General features: G+C 42.0%; 1 protein-coding gene across 1 annotated transcript in view; it reads right to left on the bottom strand.

The window, feature by feature from the left end:
* kcnq5a (potassium voltage-gated channel, KQT-like subfamily, member 5a) overlaps positions 1-15,390 on the bottom strand; it is a gene marked incomplete at its 3' end in the record, with an annotated part of 110,871 nt that extends 95,481 nt beyond the window's left edge. Inside the window, exon 1 of the mRNA XM_080482066.1 lies at positions 14,845-15,390. Within this exon, the coding sequence (XP_080338192.1) occupies positions 14,845-15,185 (341 nt within the window). The 5' untranslated portion in view covers positions 15,186-15,390. The remainder of the gene's footprint in view (positions 1-14,844) is intronic.
* Between the last annotated feature and the right edge of the window lie 456 nt (positions 15,391-15,846).

Genomic DNA, 15,846 nt, shown 5'->3' with positions numbered 1-15,846 from the left:
CCTCCCAGCATCCATTTGCCGACTAATCTTGGAGCGTCATCCTCAAGAAATCATTTTAATTGTACATTTTTAAATGATATTATACAAGAACCTAATGCAGATGCAGAAAAAATATTTTTAAAAGTTGAATAAATAACAACAAAAGCAACATTAATCAGATTGTTATATAATTGTGAGATGCAGGGTCTCACATATATGGGAGTCTCTATATAAGAGAAATTCCCAAAGCTAGAAAGTAGTGACAGGATACTGCAATATTGTCATCAAACGTTGTACAATTGCTCATTTGAAATGATTGTTACTTCTCTCTGTGACCTCAATCAGTCTCTACTGGTGCCCGGTGGAACTACAACAACCACCACAGTGGCTCTACTCTCCTCCTCTTAACGTATTGCTGTGTAATATTATTTTCTGTCTGGAGTTACCGTGAATGGAGGTTGTGTGGAAAGTCCTCAAAAACCTTCATGACAAACACCAAGGTGAAGTAAAGAAGTGAGGGAGAGAAGCAACATTCATTAGGTAAGTCAAAGTCAAGCTTCCCTTGTTGCTTTTTTGAGTATTGTTTTTACCTCGTTTTAATTTTCCGAGTGGAGAAACGTCAGTAACGACTGTGGCTTGTGATTATAGGAGCTGCAGTAAACTCGGTGGCCTCAGTTCACGTCATACTGAGTAAGCTGAATCTAAACGCACAAAACAATTTTAAATGGCATAAAAAGAGAGTCTTTTGCTGAAATTAGTTAAACACGATTTGTGGTTTTCAAAGCAAATGCATTTGATGATGAAATGAGCCGTCACTGTTTATTTGTCGAGAATTCGTCCCTGAGGACCAGCCGCCATGCGACTCAGTGTTTGGCTTGAAGACACATTCATTGGATCACCGTGTATAGTTCAGGAGTGAAGGTAAAAAATATCTAATAAAACAAAACATCTACAGCTTCACACTGCTATTTCGACAAATCTATTTTAGAGTGGAATTCAGGGTGATACGCATGCTATCTATAGTATACTATCTATAGGCTAGACAACAATTGTGCTTAGTGGGCTTTTCCAAATAATCCAACATCGCAGGGGGGGCTGGGGGTCCATAAACCGGCCGTCCAAAAAAAGCATCGTTCAAGAACTGAAATCATCACAGCTTGCTGAGCTGACCTTTTACCATCCACATGTGAAAAACCAATATAAAAGTCTGCCTATACTGTATTCTCGCCAATTAATATTCAGTTCCATTGGTTGTTGGGGTGAAATTGATTCATTACGTCGTCGCTGAATCAAGACCAGGGTAGAAATTATTGTGAAACAGCATGTAAATGCCAAACAACAAAAATCATCTGATCAATTGAGTATTAACATTAATCTTTGTCAAACACAAAGAAACTGTTGTTTGGAACAAGGAAGTGAGTTCTGACACAGCTGGAAGGTTTATTGTTATAATATGCAAATACAACTGAAATTGCCTATATTTTATTATTGTGTTTCACTCAACCAACTGAATTATCAGCAGACTACAACAAGTTAATAGATTTGACTTAAATCATTCCTCTTTTTATGCATTTCTTACTTGTGCTCTTGTTTACTTAACTGTACTTCTGTTCTTTATATTTGATTAAATATGCTCTGCAAAGCACTGGGAATTGCTGTCGAAACTTTTTTTTAAATAACTTGCCTTGCCGAGTGATGGTCTCGCTAGTTGACGTTTAAACTATCTGGTAAAACCTTTTTTTTTGTTTTTTCATTCATGTACAAGATGGTTCAACTGTCATGCAGCCGCCCACCACTAGTCGGAGCTACAGAGCCATCAGACAGCAACCCCCCCCCCCCCCCCCCCCCATTCCCATTGCAGCGCGCCAAAAGACTGTCCGTCACACTACTCCTTCCATCATTTCTCATGGTCATTTCAATTGATTCATGTAATGTCAGAGGATAGGGGATTAAACATTTTGGCGTTGCTTTGACATTAATCGGATTAAGACTGACGTTATGACGAAGATACCTTGTTGACCTTTTCGTGGCCCACGCCTTGACTTTTGACCCAATCGCTCTCAATATTTAATGGAACCATCCTAGGATAAATACAAATCCTCCCTGAAAATGTCATGCAATTCGGGTGAACAGTTTTCGTGAAAGCCACATCCATGTCAACAGTTGCTGATCGCTGATCTCGTCCATGAGGTGCCTCTCCCATCTGCTTTGTATGGAACATTTTATCCACCGTTTTTTGGGATTTATTTGGAAACGGTTAGCCGTTAACATCCCAAAATCCAATCGATTGGTCCTTGGAATATGACAAATCATCTCTGAAGATTTCATGCAATTCGGGTGAGTAATTTTTGTAAAAGAAATTGGTAAATTACATACATACAAACCAATAAATAAACAAATACAGGCAGCCAAATACATAACTTTAGCCCCGGTGTTCGTTGGCGAAGGTGAAAAAGGATTTCTCTTTGAAACTAACCTGAACACTTGTGTTGCAGTGATCTTGAGGTGTATTACAGGAGCCTTTCATGTTCCTTTAAAGATCAAATGGTGCATCACTCTCTCCAGTTTAATCAAGAGCCGACTGCCAAGCAAACAAATGAGAGGTCCCTCAAAATCATGGCGGGAGACAATAAAGACTGCCCAACAAACAAAGAGAAACAGGTGATGGACGTTACTCAAGCTCCCCGGGGGAGCACTATTCAAGAAGGACACGCTCCGGCTCATGATAGCTTTTAATAAAAGATGGAAAAGAAAATAAGAGCCTGCCTCAGTCAGTTGCACACAACCCAGAGATTCTCCAACTTCAAAGGCGAGGCGAGCGCCGACGCCCCCACAGCAACACCACCATCTCAAAACGGCAATAAAGTCACAATGATTCACAACAGATTTGGCGACGCGGCGAGGGGAGAAGGGTGCAGACAATTTAAAACCTTTCAATCCGAAATCAGTTCGTCAGTTTAGAAAAAAATCTCCAGTGCTGAAATAAGCATGCAGGAGAGACGAACGCATGCGGGATGTGACTTCTGATCGCAGCCGACAGCTTGTGAAAGTCTGACTCGTCTGGAGAAGAGAAGCTTCTTTCTGTTTCGGCCCCCATCAGAGGAATTGCAATGAGTTCGCACCACAAGCGAAGCCAACTCACACCGCCGTCTCTGTGTCCTCGAGGACAGTCGCAGAGATGAAGCAAAACTGGAGCATAAAGGGGAAATGCTTCATTATGGACTAATTAATGTTCTGCTCTTCTGTACCAATTTTTTGTTTTCTTCTTCTTCAAAGCATTTGTTTTTGTCTTTATCGCATCTCCTCTTCTCTGTTGCCACCTGCGAGAACACTCATTTCATTTATGTGGCTAGAGTATTATCCGTGTGACAACACACTAAATTGGACCAATTTACATAAAGGATGTGCAATGTATGTGTGTATGTTTTCATGCCTGAGGCATTGCCGAGGACGATAGCATTTCAGATTCCAGGGATTTGTGTGTCATGAATATAAAAATACATCCATCTTTTTCTGCTACCCCATCACAGATTTTTCTGAGACAGGCTGTGACCGAGTGGCGAGGTGGTGAGCGGTCTTGCCTCACAGCGAGGAGACCGTTCGACTCCCGGCTGACGGCCTTTCTCTGTGCAGTTTGCATGTTTGCCTCACGCACGCACAGCTCAACTTGAACTTCCTCTCACGGTCATGTGACCAAGGATCACTTGTTGGGGCTCCAGCCTCCTTTAAAGCCCTGTAATGTTAAAGCTGATATGATGGATGATGTGACTCCCTCCACGATCACAGTGATGAATACAGGACGGGAACATGAGAGTTATAGGCAGTCGGTGACAGGTGAAACCTTGTGGTGGGCTCCAAACAACAAACATGAACAGTGCTGCCGTTGGTTCTCCATGCAATTTGATGTATTCGTATAATCCCACACTCTGTGGCAAGGATGGCGGATGAGACAGCTTCCCATTTCAGGAGCTGTAACTCGCAGTGTCAGCATTTCTGTGGCGGATCAATTGACAAGTGTGTCCCATTACAAAGGCTCTGTTGAATATTTTTTGAGACACTGCTGGTGCCTTTCCCTGCCTTCCTGCATTTAACTAGCCTCTTCAGCTTGGCATCAGTCAGCGGTCGACTGCTCACCGTGTCACTGTGGCTTTAGGTCCATCTGCAAATTGTCGCCACATGCACCACTATAGCTTAGCTCGTTAAAGTGACCCTGCATGTTTCAGTTTATATCAAAGTCTTCAATGAAGGCATGTTGGGAGCACTTTCACCAAATCAAATCTGTAATATTTGAAGTTAAAGCGTGTAGAAATGACTAAAAGAACAGAAACGCCAGATAATTTATTCTCATTATCAATTCATTTGTGAATTATGCGTTCAGTTAATCATTCGTTTAGTCGGGAAAATGTGAAAGCAATACAAGAACGTCACATTATAAGTTGCGGGAGCAGGCGGTGGCATTTTAAATGTGAAGCTTTTGATCGACCGACGGTTCAAAAACCCAAAGACGTTGAAAATATTTGTGAAAAACAAAAATGGCAGTGGATGTTTTCTTTACTTTGAACTGCAGGAATGCATTGATGGAGGAGCCTCCGAGGCATTAAAAAACTGTGGCAGGTATCTTTTAGATGTAAAGCATTATTACTGCCCTGAAAGCACGTCAACGTTCTGTTTGTACTTTTGTTCTGTATTTCCTTTTTTTTTTTTTTTTTTTTTTTTTCACCCAACCTCTTTTGTTTTATTATTTTTATATCAAATGCGACTCTCAGCTATTCTTCAACTCCCGTTATGGGACTGGCAGGGGAACCCAAACCTCAAATAATTCAAGGAGGCACCTGCTCGTAGAATACTCTTAATGACTGGAATAAATTTGTAAGTCAGCGTGGGTGAGCTGGTGCTGTCAAAGTCAGTGTGCCACCAGGGAAGCATGTGTATGACTACAATAATACATTATTCACAGTGTTGAGCTGACTTGTGAGTGTTTGCCAGATTATACCTGCATGCGCTCAAGATTACTCCAGAACTGACAGATCTGCCTGACATATACCTGCAAATACTGTCAAGGCCTCCTACAATATTCACACTGTCAACACGGGTGAGTAAATTACAGCTCAATGGAAAGAAATATTATTAGTATTAATGTAACGGTTCAGATCAGGAGGGGAATTTAAATTCACACCAACTTCAAAATGTTAAACTTCTGATTCCCAGAGTCCTGAAACCACCAAATACATACACACCAAAGGTTACATATGCCTACAAGTTTTATTTTATAAATGGTTTTACATGAAGTAACACGTTTTGATGCTGGTATGTTGACAAAACGTGAACTGAGCTGTAATGAACAGTTACGACTTGTGGACGAACAGAAAACCATTGTGGAAATCTCAGTAATGAACTATGGAACCACTTATATTTTGTTGATATATTAAAATTTCTTATTTTGTGGGATTGTCACACACAACCTTTCGTATTGATCGACTTTGATTTTTGACCGGCGGAGGAAAATGGGTACAAATGGAAAACAAAAATGTACAAGTTCAGAAGGAAACTCTACAGTATATATAGTGACGGATGCTTACTGATAACTAATACAAGCTCGGGCTCGACCGAACACTATCTTTCAGCTTTTGGTGACTGTATTTAGATATTTATAATCTAAAGATTATTAAGAAACCAAACATATTTTCGTTATGAGGCGGGAGAGCCAGCCACTTTACAAAAAAAGGGCAATATATTGTCACTCGGCTTGGTGTATTGAAACACATCAAACAAAGTGAAAACATATTACCAGCCAGTGGTTTGTTACGTTCAATAAAGCAAAAAAAAAAAAGTATCTTGAGAGCATCTTTACATCTGACTGTAAAAAATGCTCGCGTGTGCGTAAGATAAGTGCTCGTGTGTGTTAATACGTGTGGGTGTGTGTGTCTGGTTATCTGCGACAGCACTTTTGAGTCACGGTCTCGTTAGGAGAGCTGACAGGGTAACATCGGAGGTGTGCGGCTAGGCAGGGTGGCTGGTGTGATGCCCGCCCAGCCGCGGTGCGCTCTGTGTGGGCAGAAGGGCCGACGAAATCAGCCTGTCTCCATCCATCAGCGCTGCAGTCTGCTCAGCAAAGTGGCACCTCCACTGATGTATGAGAGGGCTGCCGGATGACTAACGAGGAGACACACACCGATGTGGAGTTGGACACACTCTTGCGTGCACACACACACACACAGATATGGACACAGGGAGAAAGCAATAGATAGGTGGTGTAACTCTGCATATTCATGCAGTCATGTGTTGGCAGGAAAACCCGGACAACAGTATCTGTGTGATAAACTAGAACTGTGCACGCGAGCGTGCACACACACACACACACACAGTTTGTGTTTTCATGTCCTTCGAGGACATTGCGTTGACTCACGTTCATTTTTCTGCAGACTTAACCGACTTATTAGGACAATCAGTCAGCATGCAGTCAAGTTGACGTCCCCACTGGTTCATATCAACACACATGTAAATACACATGCCAGAGGCTGAATCTTTCTCCCCACTCACTTCCTGGAGACTTCAACCAAAATTACTACTCATCCAACCAAACCATAAATTTAGTCTAACTCAAAACAGTATGACTAGTCCCCTCAATATATATAAACAGATTTAGGTTCCATAATAATAATAACAACGCCCCGCCACCCACACGCAAACACACATGTTCTCACATTTGTATTCATTGTTTTTCTCACTTTCTATTGCACACACTCACAGCCTTTCTTTTCAATCCATTTAAAACCAAATATGTACGCACACAGGCATGTGCACACACACACTCTCACTCACACTCGCACACACAGTATCCTGTGCAACCTGCTGGAATGTCACTGTCAGTGTAGTTGTCAGTTCAGTCCCTTCTGATGTTGCGTCTTCTCACCACCGAGCTCTGACTTGTACTCTGATGAGAACGACATCGAAGTCTGATCGTTCATCAAGTCACCTCACTCGAACGCAGGCCAATTAGTTTGGTTGTTTTTGCACGTTTGTTTGCGTACTAATTGCAGGAGGACTCAAGAAGAGATTAAACGTTAGATGAGATGAAGCCAAAATCCTCATGCCGGGTTTTGTGATAAAATATTAGAGAGATATGTCGAGTTGCGTGCAGTTTCTCTTCACCAGGAGACAAGGAATTGCCAGCCGTTTGCTCTTTTGCTTTGGGCATTAATAACAACTTTATATGTGGTATTATACAACTCTGTTTTCTACTGTGTTGGGCTTCAAACATCAGCAGCTAAATCGGGGAAATGTAGGTATTTAAATAAAAGCAGACTGAAATCTAAACGAAAATCATTAACAATTCAACATTTAGTCATTCCGATGAGAAACTAATATTAAAAAGTTGAATTCCCAAGAAGCTGCACTTCTTGAAGATTGTCCTAAATTCAACTTCTGAGAGTTGTTTTCATTCTGTGCAAAATAATTGACAAGCCAATGAACACCTGTGAGTATTAAAAGTGAATTCAGATTTATTTCCTGCTCTGGGGCCTATAGCTCATGCAAACATTGACTTTTGTTGGAAAGATTGAGTAAAACACAGAGTTGCACTGTATCAACACATTTATCCTGCCCATTGAGGCCACACACATAGCGCTCTCTAACGTTTCAGCAGAGCTCATATTTACACAAATCACTTGGAACAATCAAAGGTAAACACGGACATTAGCTACCTGAAACAAAGCTGTAGGCCCACAATAAACACATCAATGAGAAATACAGTGGGGAAAAACAGAATTCGCCTTGAGGCTTCAAGCAATAAAAAAACAAAAACACATGCTACACTTTGGAAACTGTCGGTTCTTTGAACACAAACAAACACATGTATTGTTAATGTGAAACTATAGCTATTGTGCATGTACAATGTATGCTGTGACTCCGTAAACAAACATACTGGATGTGACGTGATCTCCTTTTCTTCTCTCCTGTTTTTTTTTAATCCACTGTGCCTCCTCATGTCGTGCATGCGGACCTGTCTGTCATCTGCTCCTGTCTGGACAGGATGCATATAAGTGCTGGGTTTTATTTTTCCATTTCAAATCAGGATACACAACCAGATGTTGTGTTTCCTCCAAAACACATTGACTCAACAGACATCTGCTTCTGTGCATTCCTGTATTGAAAAGCTGGAATCTCCTTGTTCTCATCTTTGTAAAATATGTCTTATGACTGCGTTTTCTCTTGCTTCCTTTTCACCCCTAGCCGGTGCTCCGTGTGACTCCGCACCAGCCGGACACGCAACTCCATGAGGTCTGTGCTGTGTTACGATTCCCAGTGAAGACTTAAAATATACACACGTGCGATCTTTAATAGGGTACCAACTCTGTACCTATTCAAGCAAACACCGGAAAACATCATGACAGTATTTATACACACACTAGCACGCACGGACGCACGCACGCACGCACGCACGCACGCACGCACGCACGCACGCACGCACGCACGCACGCACGCACGCACGCACGCACGCACACACGCACCCTTCTTTCTATTCACCAAATCAAATGGGTCCCAAGCTTTTTTTTCCCCCAGCTTTTTCCATTGGACGCTCGCCAACAACCTCCTCCCTACCTGGACGTAGCTCTCGACCGAAACACAGAGACTCTTTTATGCGCTCAGGTGTCTCGAATGTCGCCATGTTTCTCAGGAAACACACAGCAGTCTCTTCAGGATGCCTCCAGTGTTGAGAGCGCTTTACTTTTCTTTTGGAGATCAATGCACCTGCAGCTCCAGTGAGCGATGGACTGACCCCGGGACACAACAGGCCTTTTCTGTCTGGGACTTAATCGACCGATTCAAATATCAGTTCTAATGACTGTCCCTTTTGAAGACAGAAAAATAGACTTCAGTGATTGAAAAAGTTATATAAACAAATCTGGAAAGTACTTTGCCGCTCTATACTTTCTCAGTAATCTTGTTGAACAGAGAAACATTTTTAACTTCTGTGTTTAACATCTTACTGAAAAATCAAACCTGAAAATACATAAACAAATAATTACTTTTGTTTCTGTTTTGTTTTTTAGTGGGGGTTTTTTGCAACCACTGAGCTGTCGACTAAACCTGAAAAAGGCTCCGCATCTGAATGAATCCTTTATGAACACATTTGGGTACATGATAAACTAATGTGTTGCGTATTTCCGCAAATTTCAATATTAGTCTGGAATCTAATTTTCTTAGGAATGCCTGCCTTTAAAAGTAGAATTGCATGCGTCCTCCTCCAGAATCTTGATTAAATTGAAATTGAAATTCCTGAAAAGGGACAAAAATCTCTTTTTAAAAATAACAGCAAATAACCTTCAACCTAAAAGCATATAAATGAAGGCATATGCCAGTTTCTGTACCGATTTACTACTTTTATGAGAAGGATTTTGTTCATATTGGCAAAGCTGACAAAGTTACCAATCAACCAAAAAAAAATCACAACTAATAACGGGAAACTTCAAAGCACCTGCTTTAAAAACAAGACGTCTGGACAACTTCATCCCACATTAAGCATTATTCACGCACGCTCAAATGTGTATCTTTCAAAAGAACTTTTAAAAAAAATTTATTACAACACGCAACAGCCTCCCATCTATCTATTATCCCCCAAAATGTGATTAAAAAGACTCACTCGGAAGAAAATAGAACCCAAAATCTTTTAGTTAGAAATTATCTAAGATTTGAAAAAACAAAACAAAAAAAAACTATGTTTCATTTTTCATCACATTTTTGTAACTGAATCTGACACACGAGCTCCAAACACACTCACATTGAGTGCTTAGACAATAAACTATAGCGAGCTTGATCGTTACAGCGTGGCGTGTATCCGCCTCGTGGCAAATCATTAGACGTGCTACCTGTCAACTGACCCCAATGACCCTGAGATCAATGGCTCGTGTACTCAAACCATGTGTGACTCCGTCTCCCACACACGCGCGCGCGCGCACGCACGCACGCACACACACACACACACACACACACACACACACACACACACACACACACACACACACACACACACACACACACACACACACACACACACACACACACACACACACACAAGCACTCATTAAAGCACTTCGCGATCAGACACAAAAAAAAATCATTGAACGAGGTGGATACTCACCCTCATTATGCAAAAAATGTATCACGCATCAGTGTTCAGGCAAAGTTACACTTATCATCCCGAGACTTGCACACAAAAAATTCAAACTGTGTCGAACTATAGAGAAATATTATTATCGTGCACAGAAAGGAATCGTCTTCTCAGCGTCGTCCATAACGTAGGCCGGGCCTGGAACCCATTTCAGCAAATGTGATTAGCCCAACACACGCCATCTCATTAAGAGATTGAATCTTAATGCCAGCAGTGTTTCAGTGTGGGAGCATTATTTGGCTTCAGAAAAAGCCCAGATGCTTATCAGCGTCTTGATTCATGACACTGCCTATCGGTACATATCAGCACCGGGGGAATGCGACACAGGAACCAGCACACACAGCAGCATCTGTTTCAACATATTGTCAACTAATTAAAAAATCAATGGAAAGTTTTCTTTTATGAATCATGTGTTCTGTGGTGTTTATCACTTACCACGTGTGAATGTGTTTGTGAATCACACATGTGGAGCCATATGGGAGTTTAAATACATGAAGTATGATGGGATGAGTGTGTGTTTCTGGCTGAGGTGTGGCACTCTTTTGTACATTCGAGCATAATTGTCTTACCTTGTGTTGGTATATTTGCTTGTTGATGGGAGAGTTGGTGCCTGCGGTGAGTTTTGTTCAGTATTTGACCCATGTGCTGTCCAAACATGGCCTTGGAGGGGTACTGTTTTACATCTTTTAGGATTCTTCCAGCTTCAACACATTTGATTGGAATGCCGGTTATCGGGCTTTCTGCAGAGCTTGGTGGTGACTCCTTAGTTGGAAGACGTCTGAAACGTGAATGTTCCGGCTTGAAGTCCACCTTCAGAAGCCTTTCTATGTGGAGTTTGCATGTTCTCCCTCTGCATGCATGAGCTCTCCGAGTTCAATCCCGCAGTTCAAAGACATGCATTTGTCGCTGATTGGATACGTACTCCATCAGACCCAAAGTTTGTTCTGCCAAGACATTTTATACTTCATGAGAAAACTTGAGCACAAAACTCCAGAGAGGACATGGAGGGGAAAAAAAAAAAAAAATAATTAAGTTTCTGTCCAATCACACGCCACCCCACAGCAAAATATATTTTCTGCCCGGTTGATGTGCCGAGAACAAACTGCAAGACCTCCCAAACCACGGAGAGGGAAGAAAATGTTTCCAGAATACGTATAGACTTTAAGGTTTTAATGTCAAGGCTTGGAGAGTAGTGGCTAGTGCTCTTTGCCTCATATCAGGATTGTCCCTTGTTTGGGGGCATGTCTGTGTGGAGGCTGCATGTTATCCATTTCTGTGGATTAGTTTTCTCAGGATCTATGTCAGTTTCCTCCTACAGTCTGAAAACATGCATCGGAGTAAACATGAGTGTGCGTGGTTGTATGTCTCTCTGTGTTTTTTCCTGTGATGAACTGTTGACCCGGCCAGCGTATAATCAGCTGGGATCGGCTCCAGCGACCCAGAGTTGGATGAAGAGGTATAAAAAGTGAATGGCTCGATGGCTTTACATGTCTATTTCTGTTGTATGCATGTCTATTTGCATGCATTTATTCATGCCTGTCGTATTTCTGCCTCAGAAGTCCAAATGTGTTGAACCACACGTGGAGGAAATCTTTTCTCCAAAGTGTCATGGAAAACTAAAATAACTGCAAATTAATGTCAAGCGTAACATTTCTGGAAGAGATGACTTAACGGCGGAGCATGGTTTTAAATTACACAGTGCACATTGTGTACGTCCATTGTTTTGCAGTCTGAATGGCTCAAACCCCTTCACATTTCGAGGTACTGCAATGGAAGATATGACTCACTTCATCCAATTAAAAACTAACATCAGACTTCTGCTTACCGCTTTGAAGCTCTAAAAAAAATTTAATTAACCGAGCTGTGTCTATTAGGATCAGTAACTTAAGTTTGGTTGCCACAAGGTTTCAAAAGTTTCATGACGCAACAGAACACGGCAACCAACTAATGATTGACTTTAGATAAACTCCGTAAATGAGGTTGAGCAGCTCGCTGGCGTCTGGAAGTGAACGCAGCAATTCAAGGGTCAGATATTCAGATGGTCGCCGCCACTCAACAAAAGGAAAAATGATGGGATGTTAGAGCTCCATCAAGCAATCGATTAAATATTGATGTTTAACAAAATGGCATGTTGACTGTGACACATTTTTACAATGCTGTTTACCTGATCATGTTTTGCAGCTTCATTTTTTTCCTTGAGTCCATGAGTCAGAGTGTTGATTCAGTACGACCCTCCATAACATCCATATGGCGTCATGCTGTACGTGCTGGAGACGACGTTCATAAATGGCAAATTCAACTTTAACGTGCCAAAGCCATGGGATGTCTGGGATGCCTGTTGCTTTGCTTCTGCCTAAAGTGTAATTAGGACCTTTCTGGTGGCTAAAAATATCGGTATAAATTACGTTATGCACAAACAACAATCCACTTTCAAAGATTGAAATAGCTCCTTGGCCAAGTGATTTGTCGTCATTCTTTTTTTCTTTTTTTTTTGCAGATTGTTTTTGGCAAAGCGTCTCGTGAGATGTCAACTTCTTAGCACACGAGACATTCGCAGGGATACACATGAACGTGGCCAAGATGTCATGAGTGCAAGCACAATTGGGAAATGACTGGAAAGTATGCAAACTTAAGTGCAACTCGTCTGTGATCAGCATTGCAATTTGCACTCGTACGAAAATGCCTCAATTATCTTCAAATCGCCAAGTTCAAGTCCAGATCAAAGTGGGATGATATTTAACCTCATCTTACTGAAATTGTTCGAGACTTTTCAGTTATTTTGAATGCGCAGCTGATACAAACTATTAAGTGTGGGAGGCTGCGGTCATGAACAGATGTAATAACTTAACCCCGGTGACCTCGGCTGTCCCGCCTGACCAAATAAAACGTCAGCATCCGGCCTCGCAGCCCCTTCTGTGACAGCTCCACTTCCTTCTCACAGCACTCTTCATCCAACGGGACTCAGCTGGAACGTCGCTGGAACGATGTGGTGTTCTCGATGCACGCGGTTGCGAAAGAGATGCTTCGATTCATTCATGCGTACGGAAAATAAAGAGCATACTTGATGCATCATTGATTATCTCATTTGTAAACACAGTGTGCTTTCTTGGGAGGAACCGCTGGTGTATAAACCCTTCATCAGCCAAGTGACTATGGGTTATGACTTCCGCGCTTCTTTTAAATTGACTGCAGTGTTGGAAAAAAACATGAACAAATAAGTCTAGATCGCTGTTGGACTGTAGTATGCAGTAATGGGTGGGGTCCGACATTGTTCAATCTTTTGCCGAAATTGTGAAATATGTCCAATATTGATTATTTTTACACTTTCCAATGGACTGTAACGTATTTAAATAGCAAAAATTTGTATTTTATGAAAGTAACTGCGTCTTGAAACATCCAACAATCTCACATTGTATATTACTATGTATATATATATATATATATATATATATATATATATATATATATATATATATACACATTAAAAGCAATTATGCTGAAGAGATTCTGAACGTTTTCCTCTGAAGTCACATCAGATAAAATGAGCTTTACAATGAGTTAATACAGCTTCTAAAACAGCAGACAAACAAAATAAAACTACTTAGGGAAACCTAATCTTAACCTACACCATTTTACTGATAACCGACATAGTCAATGGGAAGGAAAATGCGAAAACGCCATGGCCCTGAATCATTTCTATTAGCAATAGTTAAACTGATTCCATCCAGACCACCAATGTGGATGAGTGATTGGTTGACGTGCATTCCCAAACCACAGAGCATCCGGCAAAGGAACAAGAAGACGTTGACAGACACGAGCCAGAAAACCTCCAGCTTGAGCCTCAACAATAATCTGCAAAATGATTTATCAAAACTACACATCGAAGAAGCAAGGAGTTTCATTTTTTTAAGGAAGAATTTAAATCAGACATTTTGCTTATGATGGAGCTTTTTCACACCAGAAGAAAGAAAAACAAAATCTCTAGTCAATGAGGAGCTGGTTTGAATTTAGAAACTGGAGCATGTCAGCTTTAAGACGGAATCTTTATGACTTTTCCCATCGTCACTCTCTGTCTAAACCAGTGATGAAAGACTCAAGATCATGCAAGAGAGCAGTAGTTGACGTTGCATTCACCCTTCTTTAGAAGCCCCGAATCTGTGAGAGCTTCCAGTGTTTTGAAATGAATCGGAGGGAGAGCTCCTAATATTGACTGTCTTGAGAAGTTTCACTGTATCACATGGGTTTCCTCATAAATCAATATCACTATCATTAAATTCCGTCATTACGATCTGATAGTTTCTGCATATTGTAGCTTTAGAGCAACAGGTGATTATGCTCAATGGAAATCTTGTGCTGACTTACAGTCGGATGCAATGCAAAGACATGAGCGCAGTCTTACAGAATGTGATGCCTTGCCAATCGCTACTAACATCTTTAAGGAATAAAAAGGAAAGTACGTGATTGTTTATCCAACATTTTGTCGGATTGCACGTGTGCATCATGTGTAAAATATGTTAGCACAAAATATGTTCCAAAAATGTATCAAGGAGCTATAGTTTGATAACCTTTATTCCTGTTTGTATGTTTTAGGAACGTTTGCTTGAGCAGAGTTAAGACATTGATTCCAGCTAAAGTGCGCAAACTGTTAAAGGGTGAGGTTTTAAGTGGCTCAGAATCACAGTAAATGTACTCACACAAACGCGTGGTAGACGAAAGCCCACTCCCGGGGTCTCTCCAACACGTTGTAGAGGTAATTCTGGAGGCGCCGGTAGCGCGCGTTCCTGCGGCCGCTTTGCGCGCTGTAGATGAGCGGCTTCCCGAGCAGGCTGAGCCGCGCACCCTGCTTCCTCTCCGCGCCCAGCGCACCTGCCGCGCCGGGAGACAGGAGACCGTCCCCGACCCGCACCGCGTCATTCATGGTCCTCCGTCCGGACTCTACATCTTTCAGTGGGTACTCCTGTCCTCGACGCACCGCCGAGGTCTTCAGCCAAAGTCCGGCGCCGCCGCTTTCGTCGCCGGTGTGACTGCGCGGCATGGCATCACCAGCGCAAGCTTGGGGTGCGCAGGGAGACCTGCAGACATTCACATGTAGCCAAGTGTCGTGAGACTGAAGGGTGTTTGACTACTCTGGATCACACTTTATCAAACGAAACACCGAGAAGGAAAGCTGGAAGTCTTATCTGCTCATCATACGGCTGTTTGGGCAGATTCACTGTCCGGTTTGGACACTTTGGCCATCTGCGCAGCGCTTGAAAAGAGTTGGGTTATGAAGGAGTGGAGACACGGAGACATTTGGCGGGGGGAGGGCTCGCTCCCACCCTCCCCTGTTGCCCCAGATCACTCTCACTCTCTGTGTTGCCCCTTTCTTTCAAACTGTGTGGAGGCAGCCGGTGCGCCTCCACTGCGCGCAGTCCTGACAGCACCGCTTGATTCTTAGAAGCTCCTAAAATGAACACAATCAGACGGGTGACTTCATCGACACATTGAAATCTATCTAACTCATGTTAAGTGAATAAAACGTCAACAGACACACGTGCACAGATGACGCAATGTAACGCAGTTGATGTGATTGCTCAATGGCAATTGTGAAAGTTTTGGTCCGTTAATGAAAAGGGGCGAAAAAAAGTAAATGACTAAATAAATCAGATTAGCTCAGTTTTATGTGCAACTGGTGCTAAAAAGGAATGTAAAAACTG

Source organism: Lipophrys pholis, assembly GCF_963383615.2.
Source record: "Lipophrys pholis genome assembly, chromosome: 15".
Classification (NCBI taxonomy): Eukaryota; Metazoa; Chordata; class Actinopteri; order Blenniiformes; family Blenniidae; genus Lipophrys; species Lipophrys pholis.
This window is presented reverse-complemented; position numbering and strand designations above follow the sequence as displayed.